At 39.9% G+C, this 17,214-nt stretch overlaps 1 protein-coding gene across 2 annotated transcripts; it reads left to right on the top strand.

Moving 5' to 3' along the window:
• Positions 1–6,623: 6,623 nt before the first annotated feature.
• On the top strand, positions 6,624–16,755 carry LOC104438211 (arginine--tRNA ligase, chloroplastic/mitochondrial). 2 transcript variants are annotated; one of them, XM_010051305.3, is made up of 18 exons: positions 6,624–6,778; positions 7,366–7,436; positions 7,521–7,657; positions 7,822–7,897; positions 7,982–8,083; positions 8,220–8,435; positions 8,771–8,851; positions 11,267–11,350; positions 11,459–11,563; positions 12,075–12,253; positions 13,048–13,132; positions 13,364–13,550; positions 13,737–13,806; positions 14,278–14,347; positions 14,651–14,740; positions 15,066–15,134; positions 15,234–15,332; positions 16,350–16,755. In XM_010051305.3, exons 1-18 carry the CDS (start codon positions 6,688–6,690, stop codon positions 16,458–16,460), a joined length of 1,923 nt encoding a protein of 640 aa, XP_010049607.2. In that variant the 5' UTR covers positions 6,624–6,687; the 3' UTR covers positions 16,461–16,755. The 2 variants fall into 2 exon arrangements, with proteins under 2 accessions (XP_010049607.2, XP_018727075.2); XM_018871530.2 differs by having other exon boundaries at positions 6,632–6,778; positions 7,362–7,436; positions 16,350–16,737.
• Positions 16,756–17,214: the final 459 nt, after the last annotated feature.

Raw genomic sequence — 17,214 nt, 5'->3', positions numbered from 1 at the left:
CAGCTAAGGCTGGCCGCCAAAGCTTCGCTTGGCATGCTCGTGGTCGACAGTCGAGCTTGGTAAGGCCATGCGTGATTCGCACTGTGCAAGGGAAAAATTGGAGAAAAGGTGCGGAAAAGAAGTAGCAAAAATAATGAAAAGGAAAAACAAAAAAGAATCAGATTTTCTCGGTGCTGACGTGTCCAAATTGAGGGGGAAACTCTACTTTATTCAAGAGAACGCTAAATTCGAGGATCTTAATTCTTATAAAAAAAAAAGGCCTGAAAGGCTAAATAAAAAGAATCAAAGATGTCCCAATCAAGCATCCATCTTTATTTATATAATGCTTGGGCTTTGCTAATATGCCCAAGTTATCTAGGAACGGAACGGAACGGAACTGGGAGTGGAACGTGGATGTCGAATCAACCTTCAACAGGTCGCATCAGTTGCCCAGTTTCTCTCGGACATCACCATGGCTTGTGTCGTGTCACGTGCGTCGCGTGGTTCAGATGCGACGATCTCGCCAAGCAGTGAGTGAGTGAGATCTCCGTCGCCGGCGAACCGATTTTCCGTCCGGCGATCTGATCTTCATCGTATGCAGAGAGAGAACAGAAAAAAGAAAAAAGGGAAGAGAAAACACCCAACGAGATCAAACCATCGCCGTAGATAAGACACTATGCACAGAGTACATCCCGTTCTAATCTCATTTCGTTTATTGGTCATTCATCAAACATCAGCAAATATCTACACTCCGATCCACCCGGGGACCCCCGGCCGTCGAGATCGCCGATCAAGCGTCCCGAGTCCGGCCCTCGTTCCCGTCCTCCGGATCTTCGAAGTTGGGGTCCTTGGCGTCCACGGCCTCCTCCCTCGCGAGCCCCATCTCGGCCCGCGAGTACCCGTCGCCGGACCACGTGAACTTGCCCCCGTGGCCGCCCTTCTTCGGCGACCCGTTCCACCCCGTCGCCGACTTCCGGCCCTTCCGCGCGTCGGGCCTCGGGTTGGCCCTCGGGCTGTTGCTGCTCTTGCCCGCGTTCTTCATCTTGCGATCGGTCGATGGATCGATGATGAGGTGGTGGCGAGAAATGGGGCGGGGATTTATACTGGACGGAGACGCGAGAGGGGACAGAGCAGCAGGGCCAAGAAGAGAAACAATGGAGAGAGAGAGAGAGAGCGAAACTGTGGGAGATGGGAAGGTGTGGGCATGTGATTCGAGGAACATGGCGAAACGGATAAGAACGAGCACTATCGTTGTCACCATCATTATTATTACTATTATTTTAATTTATTTAATTCAATCCATAAATTTTAATTTAATATTTATTATGGTATATAAACTTTTAAATATTTTCGTATGATTTAAGGACTACATTAAATAATTATTGATAATTCAGAGATCATATAAAGCATATTAAAAGTTTAAAGACAACAATACATATTTGGCCAAAATCTAGATATCATACTATACATAATTTAAAGTTCAAGGTTGATATTGTGCATTAAATCAAAGTTCGAGGATTATTTATGTTATTATCCATTGTTTCTCTGACGGTTTAATTATGGATCAAGAATCTTCTCTTACTTGAGGATTTCAATTGATCACGTCTGTTGTGCATTTGGGTTAATGATAAAGGTGGGGATGAGTAAGTAATATTCGATTTTGGGTTTGGAAGTCAATCCCTCGACATAGAGGAATTCAAAGAAAAAAGTTCAGTCGACTTGATTTATTAAATTGAAGTAACATGAGTAGTTTTTCTTTTTTGGTCGAGAGAAAATTATAGTCATTATTTAAAATGATGCAAAAGTATTTAAGTGTTCATGACAAAGCAAATTGAATCCGAAATCCATAACACAAGGAGGATCAAGGAGCATTTGCAAAGTTAAACACAAATTTGTTCCACATGAGCAGATCTACCAAACAAAATGGACGGCTGATCACTAAATCTCGTGTCTTTATTAGTGATGAGCACTCTTCAATAATTACGATATTGTTAGTTGGCAGTGCATGCCTAAATTCGACTTCTTCTATACTATTGTTATACGAAAACAATTATAATGGTTAAACAAACACAGATCTAATATGTGAATAAAGTTCAACAAGATACCAAAATTCTTATGATCATCATCGTTACGACTGGAGGTAGAGAACTTGTACATGAATAGAGTAGAGAGGCATTGAAACCCTAAAAGCATATTTATTAAACTCTCATAACTAAATCGAGAAAAGATAACACCCAAATCTAGAACTAAATTAAGAGAGTTCAAATTTTCAAATTAAGAACTAAATCGGTAGAAGAAAGCTCCCAAATCTAAATCGGAACGTGACAAGTCCGCCTTTGTTTTCGCCTTTGTCCTTAAGTACCCGAATCTAGTGGTCGTGACCTCGCCTTTGCCGTCTCTGCTACCATGGACCTTTGGACCCTGCCCGGGCAATGTTCGGGCCGACTTAATGCCGGTGATGTCAGTTCTTTAATTATCTTTTTGCTGTCGAGTTCGCGCTGTCGAAGACTTCAAGTTCGGCAACATTAATGACAACCACGTTGGAATCAACATCAGCAGCTCGGTGTCGAATGCTTCTGCTCCAACCTCCTGTTACATCGCTGATGGTGACTTGAGCAAGCTAGATATTCCAATGAGAAAGTGATCAATATGACAATTGCTCCTAGTTTGGTGAAACCCAAGAAGCCAATCTTGTCCTTCAAAGTGGATTTGTCATCGATTTTCCACGACTTCATGTATGTTGGCTTCTTTATTTCAACCAGTGTGCTAGCAAGCTCTCTTTACATGATGGGCAGAGTTTTTGCATTGATGTGGTAGCAAGAGCTCTTAAGATTTCATCTTTACAATTGTTATGAGGCATGGAGAATAAGCATCTCCACACAACATAGCAGTCTCCATGTTATAAGATGTTCTTGCAATGTTAGGGGTTCTCCCGGTGATCCTAATCATTCGAAGGATCAAGAAAGCTGATGTGGTCTAGCAGTTAAGGGTATGTAAAAGAAATGGTAGTCGCTCGAAACAAGAATCAAAACTAGTAGTTTCCATGTGGATCAGTCTAGTTCCCAATTCCAGTTTACTGGAACTGGTGAATATCGGTCTAATTCTCTGTTTTATATGTAGAACCGTCTATCCACCCATTCGGACCGGACCGATATATATATATCATCTCAATTACTTAGTTATTTTGTAGTTTTTAGACTAGAGATATATATAGACTTAGATGTATAATAAGATTAACCCCATACTTTTTTTTTTCCAATTCTAGTTATCCATTTACTTACTTTCTCAACCAAAACAAAAAAAAATGAATGTAAAGGAAGGGGAGAACCGATTGGAGATATCCATAAGAGCCAATGGATTGTCTTAAGAGTATAATTATGTCTCTCATTAACCATTCCCATGATTCAATTAGGTTGACATTAAAAAAGGATGAATCAATGCGATTAATGTTTTAACTTCTATGGAGGTAAGGACTTTTAACTTGGAGTTTAATTTTCCACATGTTTTTAGTATCGAGAAACCTTAGGAGGATCACACCATGACCTTCGAAGAAATTAAATTTTTAGTTAATGAATATTATCTATTTGTTTTATCTTATAGTTTTCAATCCTTAATCAAAATTAATGGCTCGCAATTCAACTATAATATAAGGCCAAACAAACTTTGTAGGCGTTAGAGACCGGATCCATGGACTACCCAAGAACCAAACCAAATCGGTGATCTAGCTATTAAGTGGATCAATGGAACTAATGAGTAGGTCCCGGTTCCAATTTTTTAGAATCGACCCTTAGTTGGCGATACTAGTTCCAAGATGAGAACTGGCCACCCGAATCATATTCATTCCTATTAGTAGGGGGAGCTCGAAATCAATCCTCACCGGCTTGTCTAGGTGGTAGCTGGAGTGAGCTTGAGACCTACAACTTCCTCCAAAGCTCCAACCTAGCATGGAGAGGATGAACAGTGAAATGACAGGAAAATAAAAAGAAGAAAAAGAAATGTCTCTGGACAGAAATGTCCCTACTCATGCCGTCAAGATAAGCAAATGTTTGTTTGCCGTCGAAAATTTGGCCAATTTGGTGAGTTGTTTGAAATTAAATGGCCATTTTAGATTTTTATTTAAAATTAAATTGTCACTCTAGATCCTTATTTGAAATTTTCCCTACTAAAGAGAAAGGGAGACCACCAAACATGTTTGGGGATTTCTTGGTCTATAGATTGTCAAAATAGTTAAAGACAAGATCTTCCCTACAATTGAAGAATCTGATTCAATGTCGAGGAATAATAAACAACCATTACGAACTAAGATAGAAATACTTATGATATTTTTCACCCAACTTTACCTATGCTTTTCCAAATTCTATTCTCTACCATCTTTATTATCTTCATGCCTTTCCAAATTCTATTCTTTAGTGTCTTTTCTCCCATCTTTTCGCTGCCTAATCTAGCCTTTTTCCAAACAAAATGGTAAAGAAAAAAAAACAAAGAAATGGGCACCACCTTAGGGTTGCTGGTTATGTCCTTGCGACGATAGAGGATCCACAACCCGCCTTGCCTTTCAATGTTTAGGGACAATAGGATTTGCTCAACACTCTCCTCTCGATGATAGAGAATCCACAACCCTCCCCACCTTGGCATTGGGTGGTGTAGCCCACTCCAACCGCAACAAAGGGTTGCCTAACCCTCCGTCAATGCTTGCACCGGATCATGTCATCTCGGGCCGTAAATAGTGGCGGTGCCCTTTGCAATGATGCTAAAGGCTCCATGACGCCTGCGTCGGAGGTGGAGGAGGATAATGATTCCTTGTGTCCCTTTCTTTTTCTCCACACGATACACGTATTTACTTTTAAAGAATTTAAAAGTTTGTTTTAAGGGCCGACGTGGCTTTTGCTCGGACAAATTTAAAGCAAAAAGTGAAAGCTTGACCCACTAAATAACATAGATCAAAATTAAGGATACGCATGATAACGCTTCTTGGTTGGAGAACAATTTTTTTTCACAGAAATAGTTTTTTTTTTTTAATTTCTACTCCAGGGAACGATTTCTTAGTAAAATAAAGTGTTTGGTAACTATACAAAATTTTTATTCTTAAAATAGAAAAAGAATATAAATGCGTTTGGTACAATTTTTTTTTTTTGTATTTATTTATTTTTTTTTACTTTTGTTCATGGACCGCCAACTACCTGTCACCTGTCGCCGCCACTTGCTGCCATAGGACCGTTGGGCGTTGGTGGTCTTCTTTGCGACAGCGCGGCCGTGGCGGCGGTGGGCGGCGGCAGCGCGGCCGGCGGTCCTACGACGATGGTCGATGATTGGCGATGGCGATGGTGGCCGGTGGGCTATGTGTGGCAACGACGACGATTAGACGGCGGCGGCAACGGTGGCCTGTCGACCGGAGGTGGCCAGCGATTGGCAAGCGACCAACAAGGCCACAGCAAGTAAGAAAAGAAAAGAAAAAATTGGTTTATTTCTAGAAATTATTCCTAAAAACAAAAAGTTAATTTTTTTTTTTTTTACTCCAAATTTGTTCTGAGGAACAAAAAAAAAAAATTGTTATCGGGAAGAAAAGTTTTACCAAACAATTTTTTATTTCGGGAACAACATAAATCGAAATTGGAAGAAATAAAATGTTACCATGCAAACTCTAAAGCGCGCGTTTGGTAATGTTTTTGTTAAAAAATTGTTCCAGGGGAAGAGAAATAGAAAAAACTATTTCTACTTGAAACAATTTTTAATGAAGAATGCATTTAATAAACTTGTTCGGAATAAAAAATGAACGAGAAACACGTTTGGTAAATTTATATTCTTTTTTTTTTTTTTTAATTTTTAAATATTTTTATTTTTATTTTTTCTTCTTTTGGTCGGTTCTTAGGTCTCGGCCATGGCGACAATCGTCGACGGGGCCGCCGGCCTTGCCCACCCATGGCGAGGCTCGCCGGCCCCAAGCTCAAGCTCGCCTAGCCTTGCCCACGGCGAGGCTCGGCCTCCCTTGGGCGGGCGAGCTTGGGCTCGCCCAACCACCGGTGAGTCGGCCTCGCCGGCCATCGCCAGCCGGCAAGCCTCGCCGGTGGGCGGGCAAGCCCGAGCCTCGTCGGGGGCGGTGGCGCTCGACCTCGCCCTAGATTCGGTGACACTCCGGTGAGTTCGCGGACATCGACGGCTGGTCGCTAGCCATGGCCAGGCCGACAACCGGCCAAAGAAAAAAAGAGAAGAGAGAAAATTTGTTCTTAAAATTGTTCCATAAACAAAAAAACATGTTTTCTTATTTCTCATTTACGTTCTAAATGTGTTCTTACCAAAAATAGATTTGGAACAAAAACACAAACAAACATGTTTCTGTTTCTTTTTGTTCCCTAGATCAAAAAAACAGGATTTTTGTTCATGAACAGAAAAAAAGAACGTTAACAAACGGGACCTAAGTGAACTGATTGTAAATACTGCTTACTACCATAAAATAAGTAAACTTTACTCCCATTTCTTTTACTGCCACGACAATATTTTCTAGAAACGAGCCAACCAAAATATCCACCTGGACCGCATCCGCTGACGTGTCGCCGCTTCATTGGACGGGCCGTGAGCCAGCCGAAACCGCGGACTCTGCTGAAAATACCCTAGCGACCAGCACCGGCGCCGGCGGAGAAAGCACGCATACGGCCTGTGCCTCCACCAGCGAGAAAGCAGGGGGAATAATAAATAGAGAAGGGGGCCGTTATGAGAGGCGGTCTCGCGCTGCTCTCCACCGTCTCTCCTCCTCCGCCGCCTCCGCTCCGCCGCCTCCGCCTCCGCCCCCTCTTCTCCTCCGGTGAGCCTCTCTCCGTCTCTCTCTCTCTCTCTCTCTCTCTCTCTCTCTCTAGGTTTGGAGTCGTTTCGGATTCTTCAGCTCCCGCGCGCGCTCCGCCGCTCGTTCCTTTCTACTTTCGCCGCCGGCAGCCGGTGCCGATTTGCCGGCGGCGATCGAGAGGGCTCGCCGCCTCCCCGCGCGCGCGCGCGCATTTCGAGATGCACTGTCCGCTTAGCTTGCCGTTTGTTCTACTGAGGCCGTCCTTCTCAGGTCTCGATTGCCGAACTGGTGTAGTTCGCCTGCGACTGAGCTCGTTGTGCGGTTTTTTTTGGTAGTCGGAGAGTGTGAGGTTCGGAGGTTGGGGGTTTTCAGGTTGGCGGTGCTGTTGTGGTCGGGCTTTGGTGGAGATTCTGTGGGAATTGCGGTGGTTTGTGAAAGGAATTTTGGAGTGTGATGATGCGTGCGCCTTGCCGTTTGTGCTTTTAGGGATATGTTTTGTGACTGATTTTATTATGCATGCTTCATGTGATGTTTGGTGGTCGATTTTGTGTTTGTCTCTCGTGCGAGTTCTTCCGGTAATTTCTTGTAATCCTTGTGAAACTAGACAGATATCCTGAGAGTGAAATCTAGGAGATCGGTTTGGAGCATAAGGACGCAAGCAGCAACAACAATGGCGAGTGTAAGTAAACCAAGATTTTGTCACTTTTCTTCGGGATTTGGCTTTGAAATTGTTTTTGTGACGGTCTGGCTTGGCATTTCCCAGGATCAAGAAAACATTGGCAATGTGAGGAAACAGCTGGCAAAGCTGTTTGAGACATCTCTTAGGACAACTGTCCCTGAGGAATCAGATGTTGAGCCCTTGGTTGCTGCTTGCACTGCCAAGTTTGGCGATTACCAATGGTAGTTTTTTAACCCACCTTCTGGTCATTTGGAAATCAATAAGTTTGCTGGAATTGTATGAATTTATCGCTGTGCATTTTCCAAACATGAAGATTTTTTTGGCCTCATCATGTTTTTCCTCTTTTGATTTCTTAATACTAATTTGTGACGTCCATGTGTCATAGCAACAATGCTATGAGCCTATGGCCAAGGATCAAAGGTAAAAAGACAGAATTCAGGGGTCCCCCGGCAGTAGGACAGGTGCAAACTATGTACAGCAGAGTTCTTTAGTCCATGAATTTTCTGGCTGACGATCTTCTAACTTGTCAACTTTATTCTCTTTAGGCACTTATGAAGAACCTTCCTTCATCTGAAATGGTAGAGGCGTGCTCTGTTGCTGGACCTGGATTTGTGAACGTCACGTTATCGAAGAATTGGATTGCCAAGGTGATTATGTCTCGAAAAATTCTGATTGCAATTGAATGCCATTGATACTGTTGTGGCAGTTGAAATAGATCTTATGTAGGAGGCCAAATTGAGCACCATGACTCACCTAGTTATAAATGTTTTATTGGTACTCCAGAACATTCAGAAGATGCTGATTGATGGAATTGAAACATGCGCGCCAGGGCTCTCAGTTAAAAGGGTGGTGGTTGATTTTTCTTCTCCTAACATTGCAAAAGAAATGCATGTTGGACATTTGAGATCTACTATAATTGGAGATACACTGGCCCGCATGCTGGAGTTTTCAAACGTTGAAGTTCTTCGTAGAAACCATGTTGGTGATTGGGGTACACAGGTGATTCCTGAAAATTTGCTTGTTGTGTTGACTATTTTCATAAGTTGGAGACTGATTTCTCTTAAAATTATAAGGGGGCATAAAGCTTATTGCTTGTGCTTCACTGGGGAAATGAATCTTTTACAATCTGAATTTTCATCCTTCTCATCAGATTACACATTTTAAAAATTGAGTGCTAGCTGCCCTTTCCACTTTGAGGGAACATAGGCCTACTTCATTTCATTGTCCTGTTGATGACTGTTGATGATGCAATATGCTCTTTTTAACAAATTCAAAATTTTGTTTTATTGTATTGTCATGCCATAAGTGACTTCCCTGCTGTATGGGTTTTGCAGTTTGGCATGTTAATTGAGTTCCTTTTCGAGAAGTTCCCAGATTGGGAAAATGCTGGTGACACTGCCATTGGAGACCTGCAGGTTAGAGATGTTTTATATATCTGACTACTGAAGCTTCGACTGATGACATGCTGTTTAGGACCTTGTAAAAAATGGCATAAAATGCTTTCTTGTCTGCCTTTGATCTGGGGAGTGCTCATTAAATTCCTATTGGCAGTTAGTATCTTTCTTTCATTCAGATTCAGACATTAATCCGTGAAGTTGTCACCTGAATCTAGCATTCCATCATTTAGATAGTTATTCCACTAACCCCTCTCCATCTCCCTGGGTTAAGATTTTGCAGTGGAAGGTTTTCAACCCCCAATGTTCTTCTCCACTTGAACTCCTTGTGCTTGCTTATTAAGTAAGGTAGGAAATAACGGAGTTGGTGAAGAAGACCTAGCTATCGATAATAGGCTTTTGATGTGACTGATTGTGGTTCCTGTGCACTTCAGTTTGTTTTTGTGTAAATGGGGTGAGGTATGTGCAAATGCCTAATTCAATCATTTTTTTTTTGTTTTTTTATATTTCCTTACTCTAGATTACGGTGGACCTATTGTGGCAAATTCTCTTTTCTGGTCTATTTGATCTTCTCTCTTGTAAACGATTCTGTATAGGGTTATATTCCCCTGTGATATCAGGTGATTTTTTTTGTTCAAAATTAATTTGCAACTAATTCAGGAAATTTCTTGTAACTCTGGATCGATTTGACAACTATTTAGGAATGAGAAAATTGAAAATAATGGAAATAATCAGTTTGGCTATCTGCTAACTCTTGATCAATAATTTTTCTCAGTCATTTGTTATTTTCACATAATCTTTCCCTTGACATCTTATAATTGCAGGCCTTTTTGGGGCTCCATTATTTGATTAAGTCAGCTTTTTGTCTATTTGACAACTTATTTTCCTAAAGAAGTTTTCTCTTCCTACAAGGGATTCTCGAGTTTTCTTAGCATGCATCGCAAAAATTTTTAGGCGTTTCAATTCCTTATACTTTTGAAGGTTGTTTTGGCATGTTGATGAAATTATTTTTGCAAAGTGCCTTGATTGGGAAGATTTTAGTGAAACTTCCATGGGAGACCTGCAGGTTACCGAATTCATTTTTTTTTTCCTAATATATTTCTGAGTGCTGTTTATATGGGGAATATGCTGTTTGTTTGACTGTTTATAAGGGGCATAATTATGTCTTGATGTGTGCTGTTTTTTATTTTATTTTTTTATGTTTAACTAGTTTTATTATTTTATCGGAATTGGTCATTCATATGCAAACTGACACTTGAATCTAACATTCTCCATTTTTACCACACGTATGACATCATCCCATCAACCCCCCTGTGTTTCCATTGCCACCCCCAGTCATTGCCAAAAGGATTTTGGATCTCTAACCATTTGTTGCCACTCAAGTCCCTCTGGCCTTTCTTATATAGCATGGAGAGGGAAATAATGGAGTTGGTGAAAGAGAAGTAAATGTTAGGTTCAATAGGCTTACTACTTAATTTGTTGTGCGGTCCCTGTGTAATTTAGTTTGAACTGGAGTGAGGATATTTTCCAATGCCAAATTGGTTATCTTTGATTCTATTTCCTTGTCCTCTAGCATGTGGAAGGGACATAGGCCATACCAGCAGCCAGCATGCGTTTTGATGAATGTTATGTTTAACTGCTTTAATTCTTATAAGACAGCAATTTGACTTTGTTATTTGTTTGTAGTGATTATGAAGAAAGAGAAGGAACCTTTTATGATGGATTCTCTTTTTAGACATATAACTGTAAATATTCTCTATAGGGCTGTTCATATTATTTCCTGGTCATCTCTTCAGTGATTTTTTCTTTTGTTAAAAATGAAGTTACGACAGCTGGGAAATTTCTCATATGTAGAAATGGGAAAAGATAAGAGAGGAAACTATTTCCCACCTCTTGATAGCTGTTTTACCTTGTTCATGTTGTTCTTTTCTCAATTTCTCTTTCTTTCTCCTTGATGTTGCGGTTGCTGCAGGCTTTTTATGGCTTTATTATCCGCAACATTTCTTCTTTATTTGACAACTCTTTCTCCAATATAAAGAAACTTTATTGTTTTCTATTCTATTGTTAGTTATTTATTGTGTTTCGCATGTTTATAGCTTAAATTTTGGAGGGTTGCAGTTTTATCCATTTGTGATGGAGGTGGTTGTTGTTTCAAATGGAAATTTTAACATAAGTTGGGTGAAATCTCACTAATTTCTATGCACAGTTGCCCTCTCTATGTAGTCAGCTTTTCTGTGCTTAATACCTTTTTCCTCCAGTTGCTTTTGTCTTTCTTTGATGTTTATTTTTCAAGGATCCAAAATACAAGCAACACATTGAACTTTAACATTAAGCATGATAGCTTACAAAATCTACATGGGATATTCAAATTCTTCTCTGAAACAGAATCGATTGGGCTTAAAAATTTGCTTTACTAATTCAATTGGTGTATTCCAGGCATTTTATAAGGCATCAAAACAGAAATTTGATGAGGATCCTGTTTTTAAGGAGAGGGCACAGAAGGCTGTGGTTCGCCTCCAGGTAGTTTCGTGTACTTAGGACAGCTGCAATTTCTATATTCCTTTTTTTTTTTAACCGCCATTAGGACATGTAAGTCTGTTGTTGGGTGACTGTTGAACTTGTGTTCAGGGTGGGGAACCAAGGTACCGCAGTGCATGGACGCAAATCTGTGATATTAGCCGAAGGGAGTTTGATGGGGTTTATCAGCGCCTTGGGGTTTCATTGGAGGAGAAGGTACTGTACATTGTGGAATTCCTGCCATTAGTCAGCATGTGGTTTTTATTTTGTAGAGATGTCTAATGATTTAAGAACTATTTTGACTCATGCGATGCTCTTTCCTGTACATGAGTGATCATCGATCACTCAGTTGAGATATAATTAATCTACAGTGTGCATTTTGATGCAGTAATCAATTTGAGGAAGTCATGGTGATGGAATACTTCTATGTTATCTATAATATTAGCTCCATGGAAAATCTTCTTCTTTTGAATGCTTTACTTATCCTTTTTAGCAGTGAGAAAGATGATCCTTTACGTGGTGTTGAAGATTTTAAGAACATCGCTATATGAGCTTTGGGTCCTAATTTCCTCTAATTTTGTTTTCTGTGACATAGTGTTGGAGCTATGAATTTCTATTTGACTTTAGTGGCAAATGTTTGTCGTACATGGTGGGAATAGTGCATTTCCACAACTAAGCATCTTAACTGGCAAATCTTACTACTTTTTTATGCATTGCCTTTTGTCAGGGAGAAAGCTTCTACAACCCATATATTCCTAGTGTACTGGAGAAGCTGAGCGAATTAGGGCTAGTAGAAGAAAGTGAAGGAGCTCGTGTGATATTTGTTGAAGGTTTTGAGAGACCTGTTATCGTGGTGAAGAAAGACGGCGGTTACAACTATGCATCAACTGATCTCGCTGCTCTTTGGTTAGATTTCCTTAAACTTCGTCATAGTCTTTTCTTATTTTACATGACCATCCTTTAGGTTAATTTCTTTAAATGTTTCTTTAAAATGATTTATCCTTCTGCTTAACATGTCGACTTCATGCATTCACATTCTAGCCTGTAATGCAGTCCATTCCTTTGATTTGACTGTATATTTGGGAGAAATTGGCTAAAGGTTTTTAGTGAAGAAGGAACTGGATATTTAGTGTATGGTGGTTTCAATTGTTATTAGAACTGATGCAGGTAATCAAGGTTTTCACTAAAATAAAGAGACACGGCAAATATATTATAAGCTGTAGATACGAAAATGTCTAGTGTTAAGAAAACTGAGAACTCCTAAAAGTGTAATCTGCTGTAAAGAATATTAGAAAGAGGATGGTTTACGCGTTATGGATAGGGTTTAAGGACTATCTATAATTGATTCAAAACAACACTAAAATCTTAGCCCTTTATCTACTTTAAGATCTAATCTCCATCACTGAACCTCATTGAAAATCACATGCTGGTGGTGCGACTCTTTAAACTCTAGAGAGACAAATGAATATTAAACAGAAAATGGGGAAATTCCTGTAAAACATCCAGCATCAAGACTCTTATTCACAGACACTCCTCTCGTCTACCTAAGTTGCTCAACATTACAATGTTTTCCTCTATTTGAGGAGGGGCGTTAATGGTCCTTCAGAAGCATTGTTGTTATTCCGGATTCACTTTATGTTTTACATTGGTGTTCTACTATTGTTACTTTTAAGCGATAAGGTCTCACCTGACAATGGCAGGTATCGCCTGAACATAGAAAAGGCTGAGTGGATTATTTATGTCACCGATGTTGGTCAGTCTGAGCACTTTCAAATGTTTTTCAAGGTGAATATTCAGGGCTGTATGCCTTTCTGTTTAATTTCTTTCCCTTGTTTATTGTGCTATGGAGTATAACGATTCATTTATAAATTCTCTGCATTCGATCTTTATGAACTCATTGACTTGAGGATACATGCCGGCATTGGCTTTTACATTATAGGTCTTCTTTACAAGTCCATATGATTGGTTAGTGGCATGGAACTAAGCTTACTTCTACCCTTGTTTCTGTTTTTTCAGGCTGCTAAGCGTGCAGGTTGGCTTCCTGATGATGATAAAGCATACCCTAGGACCAACCATGTTGGCTTTGGTCTTGTTCTTGGTGAAGATGGTAAGCGTTTTCGAACTCGCAGTACTGAAGTCGTTAGACTTGCGGATTTACTGGATGAAGCCAAAGCTCGCAGTAAAGCAGCACTTATTGAACGTGGTATGTCACTGTTTTTTATTTGGGTTTCATGAAACTCATTGGCTCAGTTTAGGATGTATACGTTGCATTGATACCGGAATTTCCTAATTGAAATTAATTGTTTGATTTACACCTTTTGACTACATAAATATTGTTATCAGCATTTCATTTAGAAGCCTTTGAAATTTATGGTGGAACTTTCATCAGGCAAGGATAAGGAATGGAGCGAGGAGGATCTTGACAAAATTGCAGAGGCAGTGGGTTATGGAGCTGTGAAGTAAGTCCACTATCCTGCTAATGAGCTTGCCATGGTTTTTGTTATGTTGGTTCCATGCTCAGAAACAGCTCTGATGAGATGGTTTATGTCATTAAGTGGGTCTATTACCAAAATTCAAGTTAGACATTAGTGCATTGAAGAAGGCCTCAGTAAAGCTTCAGGAAGCATGAGCTGAACTAAACCTAGACTCTAGCAACAAACAAGAAAATTTTTGGGAGTGATATACTAGTATATAGAAACTGTGATGGTTTAGAAAGATCCTCAGAATATTCTTCTATGCTTTTGCTTTTTGATAAGATCTTATTATATGCTCTTTATCTAGAATTGCTTAGAGCATTTTCCTTGCTATAAGAGAAATGGTTGAGGATTCTTTTTGTGAAAATTCATTGCATGCCTATGAAGTAGTTGTCTGTTCTGTCCTTTATATGGATTTAGGAATTAAGAGAATTGATATCCTGAACTTCTTTGCAGGTATGCTGACTTGAAGAACAATAGGACCACCAACTACACCTTCAACTTTGATCAAATGCTTAATGATAAGGTGAAAATTTGTGTTCTCCATCGATAGCTCTGTCAATAATTGATGGGTGTAGCTGACATTGTTGTCATGATTACCAGAGAAATAAAGTCCTCTCTACTCCTTAAATTTTTACTATACTAGGTGAACAAAATTACTTTGGTTGTGGTGACTGAATTTGGTTATTAGATTTTTTATTATGTTCCACTCAGTTCGTGAGTTTTATATCCCATTTTTACCTGCTCTCACATGCATGCACGTGCTCCTTATTTCTTTATCTGTCTTTTCTTGATTCCTTTTTGGCTAAGTTGTTATTTATGATGACAGGGGAATACTGCTGTCTATCTGTTGTATGCCCATGCTAGGATGTGCTCAATTATCAGAAAATCTGGTAAAGATATAGAGGAACTCAAGAAAGTAAGTAGTCTGTCTGTTATTTATGTTCAATTGGATATGGGCATATGCATTTGATAATGCAATGATACCAACCCTCCCCCTTTTCTATCTTTCTCTCTGGGAGATGGGAGATAATAAAGTATTGCACCTTCATTTTGCCATATATAATTGTAGTAAAGTTTATGGAATTTTACAACAACTCAACTAACGATGTCATCTCTTATGAATGCTAATTCAATTACCTCCTGGTGATTAATTTGGGACTTGAAGCTAAAAATTACTATTCCATGGTGCTACAAGTTCATCATTTTTCGTTTGTTTTTTAACTCATGCTTCTTGGCTGTAGACCGGAAGCATAGCATTGAATCATCCAGATGAACGGGCATTGGGGCTTCATTTGCTCCAATTCGGTGAGGTAGGACATGAATTGACCATGATTTTGACAATGTCAGGATATTCTCTGCTGCAAAGTGGGATATATATTAATATTACTTTCTTGATCGTCACTTTGCAGACTGTGGAGGAGGCTTGCACTAATCTGTTGCCCAATGTGTTGTGTGAATACCTGTACAATTTGTCAGAGAATTTTACCAAATTCTATTCGAACTGCCAGGTACTATTACATCTTTTGCCTTCATTTTGCTTCCAGATAGCAGGACATGAACTGCTACTTGTTTCAAGCATTCATGCCATGTGCGCTTGTTTCATCTCCACTGGTTTATCCTTGTCTGGTTGTCGAGTTTGCTAAGGGCTCAAATCATTTTGTTTTTATCTCTTTTTTTTTTTTTTTTTCCTCTTCCTCTACGATGAGGTCCGGCAACCTCGCAGGAGCCTTGCTGGCCCTCGGTGAGGGTCAACCTCCCTTGTCTAGCCGGTCGCTGGCTAGAGGATGAAGAAGAAGAAAAGGAAAAAGAAAAGAAAAAGAAGAAAGAAAAATGTAATAAAATTATTAAAAAAATAAAAGAAATTCTTAGTCATAATAAAATTTGAAGGCCATACCAAATGCATTTCTATTCCAGGAATAGAATCATAGTGTAGCTACCAGATGTTTTCAAATATTAAGAAACTTATCTAGGGAACAAAATCAGAAAAAACCATTTCTAAGCAGAAATTGTTCCTTGGAACAAAATGGTTACCAAATGAAGAATCTCAGTCCATATATGTAAAGTGGTATGATTTTAATGGGGGGTGCTACTGAAAAATAATGGTGTAATTTGTGGCTCTCCTCAATCACTTCTGAGAGCAGATATGCAACTGCCTCCTTAAAAGTGCTAAAATTTAAATTTGAGGTTTGAGTTGCATCTCTCAAGTGGCCAGAGTACTCCTGATATTTTTGAGAAACATTGTTATTTCTGGATAACCTCCCTAAGGTCTGAGCATTGCCTCTGCACATTCGCAGTGATATGAGGTTGAGAGGTTACTTCCTTTTGATGGCTATATCCATGATGCTTCGTTTCCATATTTGACCCTATTCATCAGTGAGGGAAGTGGCTATATCAGGATGCATATGGATGAATTACATTATGTTTATCCCCTGCTTACACAGACTTAAGCTATGCTTAATGCACTTTTATGCAGTTTAGCTGCAATGTTACTGGAAATTGTCCTCAAATGTTGAAATTACCCGCAGGTGGTTGGATCAGCAGAGGAGACCAGCAGGTTGCTGCTGTGCGAAGCAACCGCAGTTGTCATGAGGAAATGCTTCCATCTCCTTGGGATAGTGCCCGTCCACAAGTTATAAATACATTTAAAAGAGAATACGTTTTTCCAAATTTTGTGGGTTTTACCACACTGATTCACCCAAAGATTGGGTTATTTATAGGAAACAAGATATGAAAGTGGAAATTTTTCGTGTTTAGCTTGGAATGCATGCCGGGGCAAGAAGGTTTTTTGTTGGGATGGCCTCAAATCTTCTCTTTGTTTTCCATGTATTGCGTTGCACGGCATTTGTTGTATACCAGAGAACACCGGCATGCTATCACGGGTGGAAATAGATCTATTAGTGCATATCGAATCTATTCCTTTTTGCTTTGAAATCGCAATTATGTGCTTCGCGTTGTGACTTGCGTTATGAGTTTCAATCTGCTCTTTTTGATTTCCTGGCGAATTTGAAATTGTCAAGATCAAGTCGAAGCCAATAAACGCTATTCAAAGTAAGAAAGTGACCCTAATCGGACCCTGATTTAACTGGATAACCACTCCCGTCGTTCCTCTCTTTCCACGATTGCAACGTGGCACCATCAATGTCGTTATCATCCTATGCTATTGGCGTGAAACATCTTTATCTTGACGTATGCATTCTTGATCTGGTACAAGACACGAGGATGCCATATGCTTATCCATTCTCTTCGATGGAAAGGATCATACGATAACACGAGAAGATGACGATGCTTGCTTCTTGCAGATCATTTTAGCCCCGGCGAAGCCTCAACAGATCGGGAATAGGAAAAACCTTTTTCAAACCACCTCGCGACTATGCTCCACCGGCATAAGCG

Source organism: Eucalyptus grandis, chromosome 3 (genome assembly GCF_016545825.1).
Source record: "Eucalyptus grandis isolate ANBG69807.140 chromosome 3, ASM1654582v1, whole genome shotgun sequence".
Taxonomy (NCBI): domain Eukaryota; kingdom Viridiplantae; phylum Streptophyta; class Magnoliopsida; order Myrtales; family Myrtaceae; genus Eucalyptus; species Eucalyptus grandis.
This window is presented reverse-complemented; position numbering and strand designations above follow the sequence as displayed.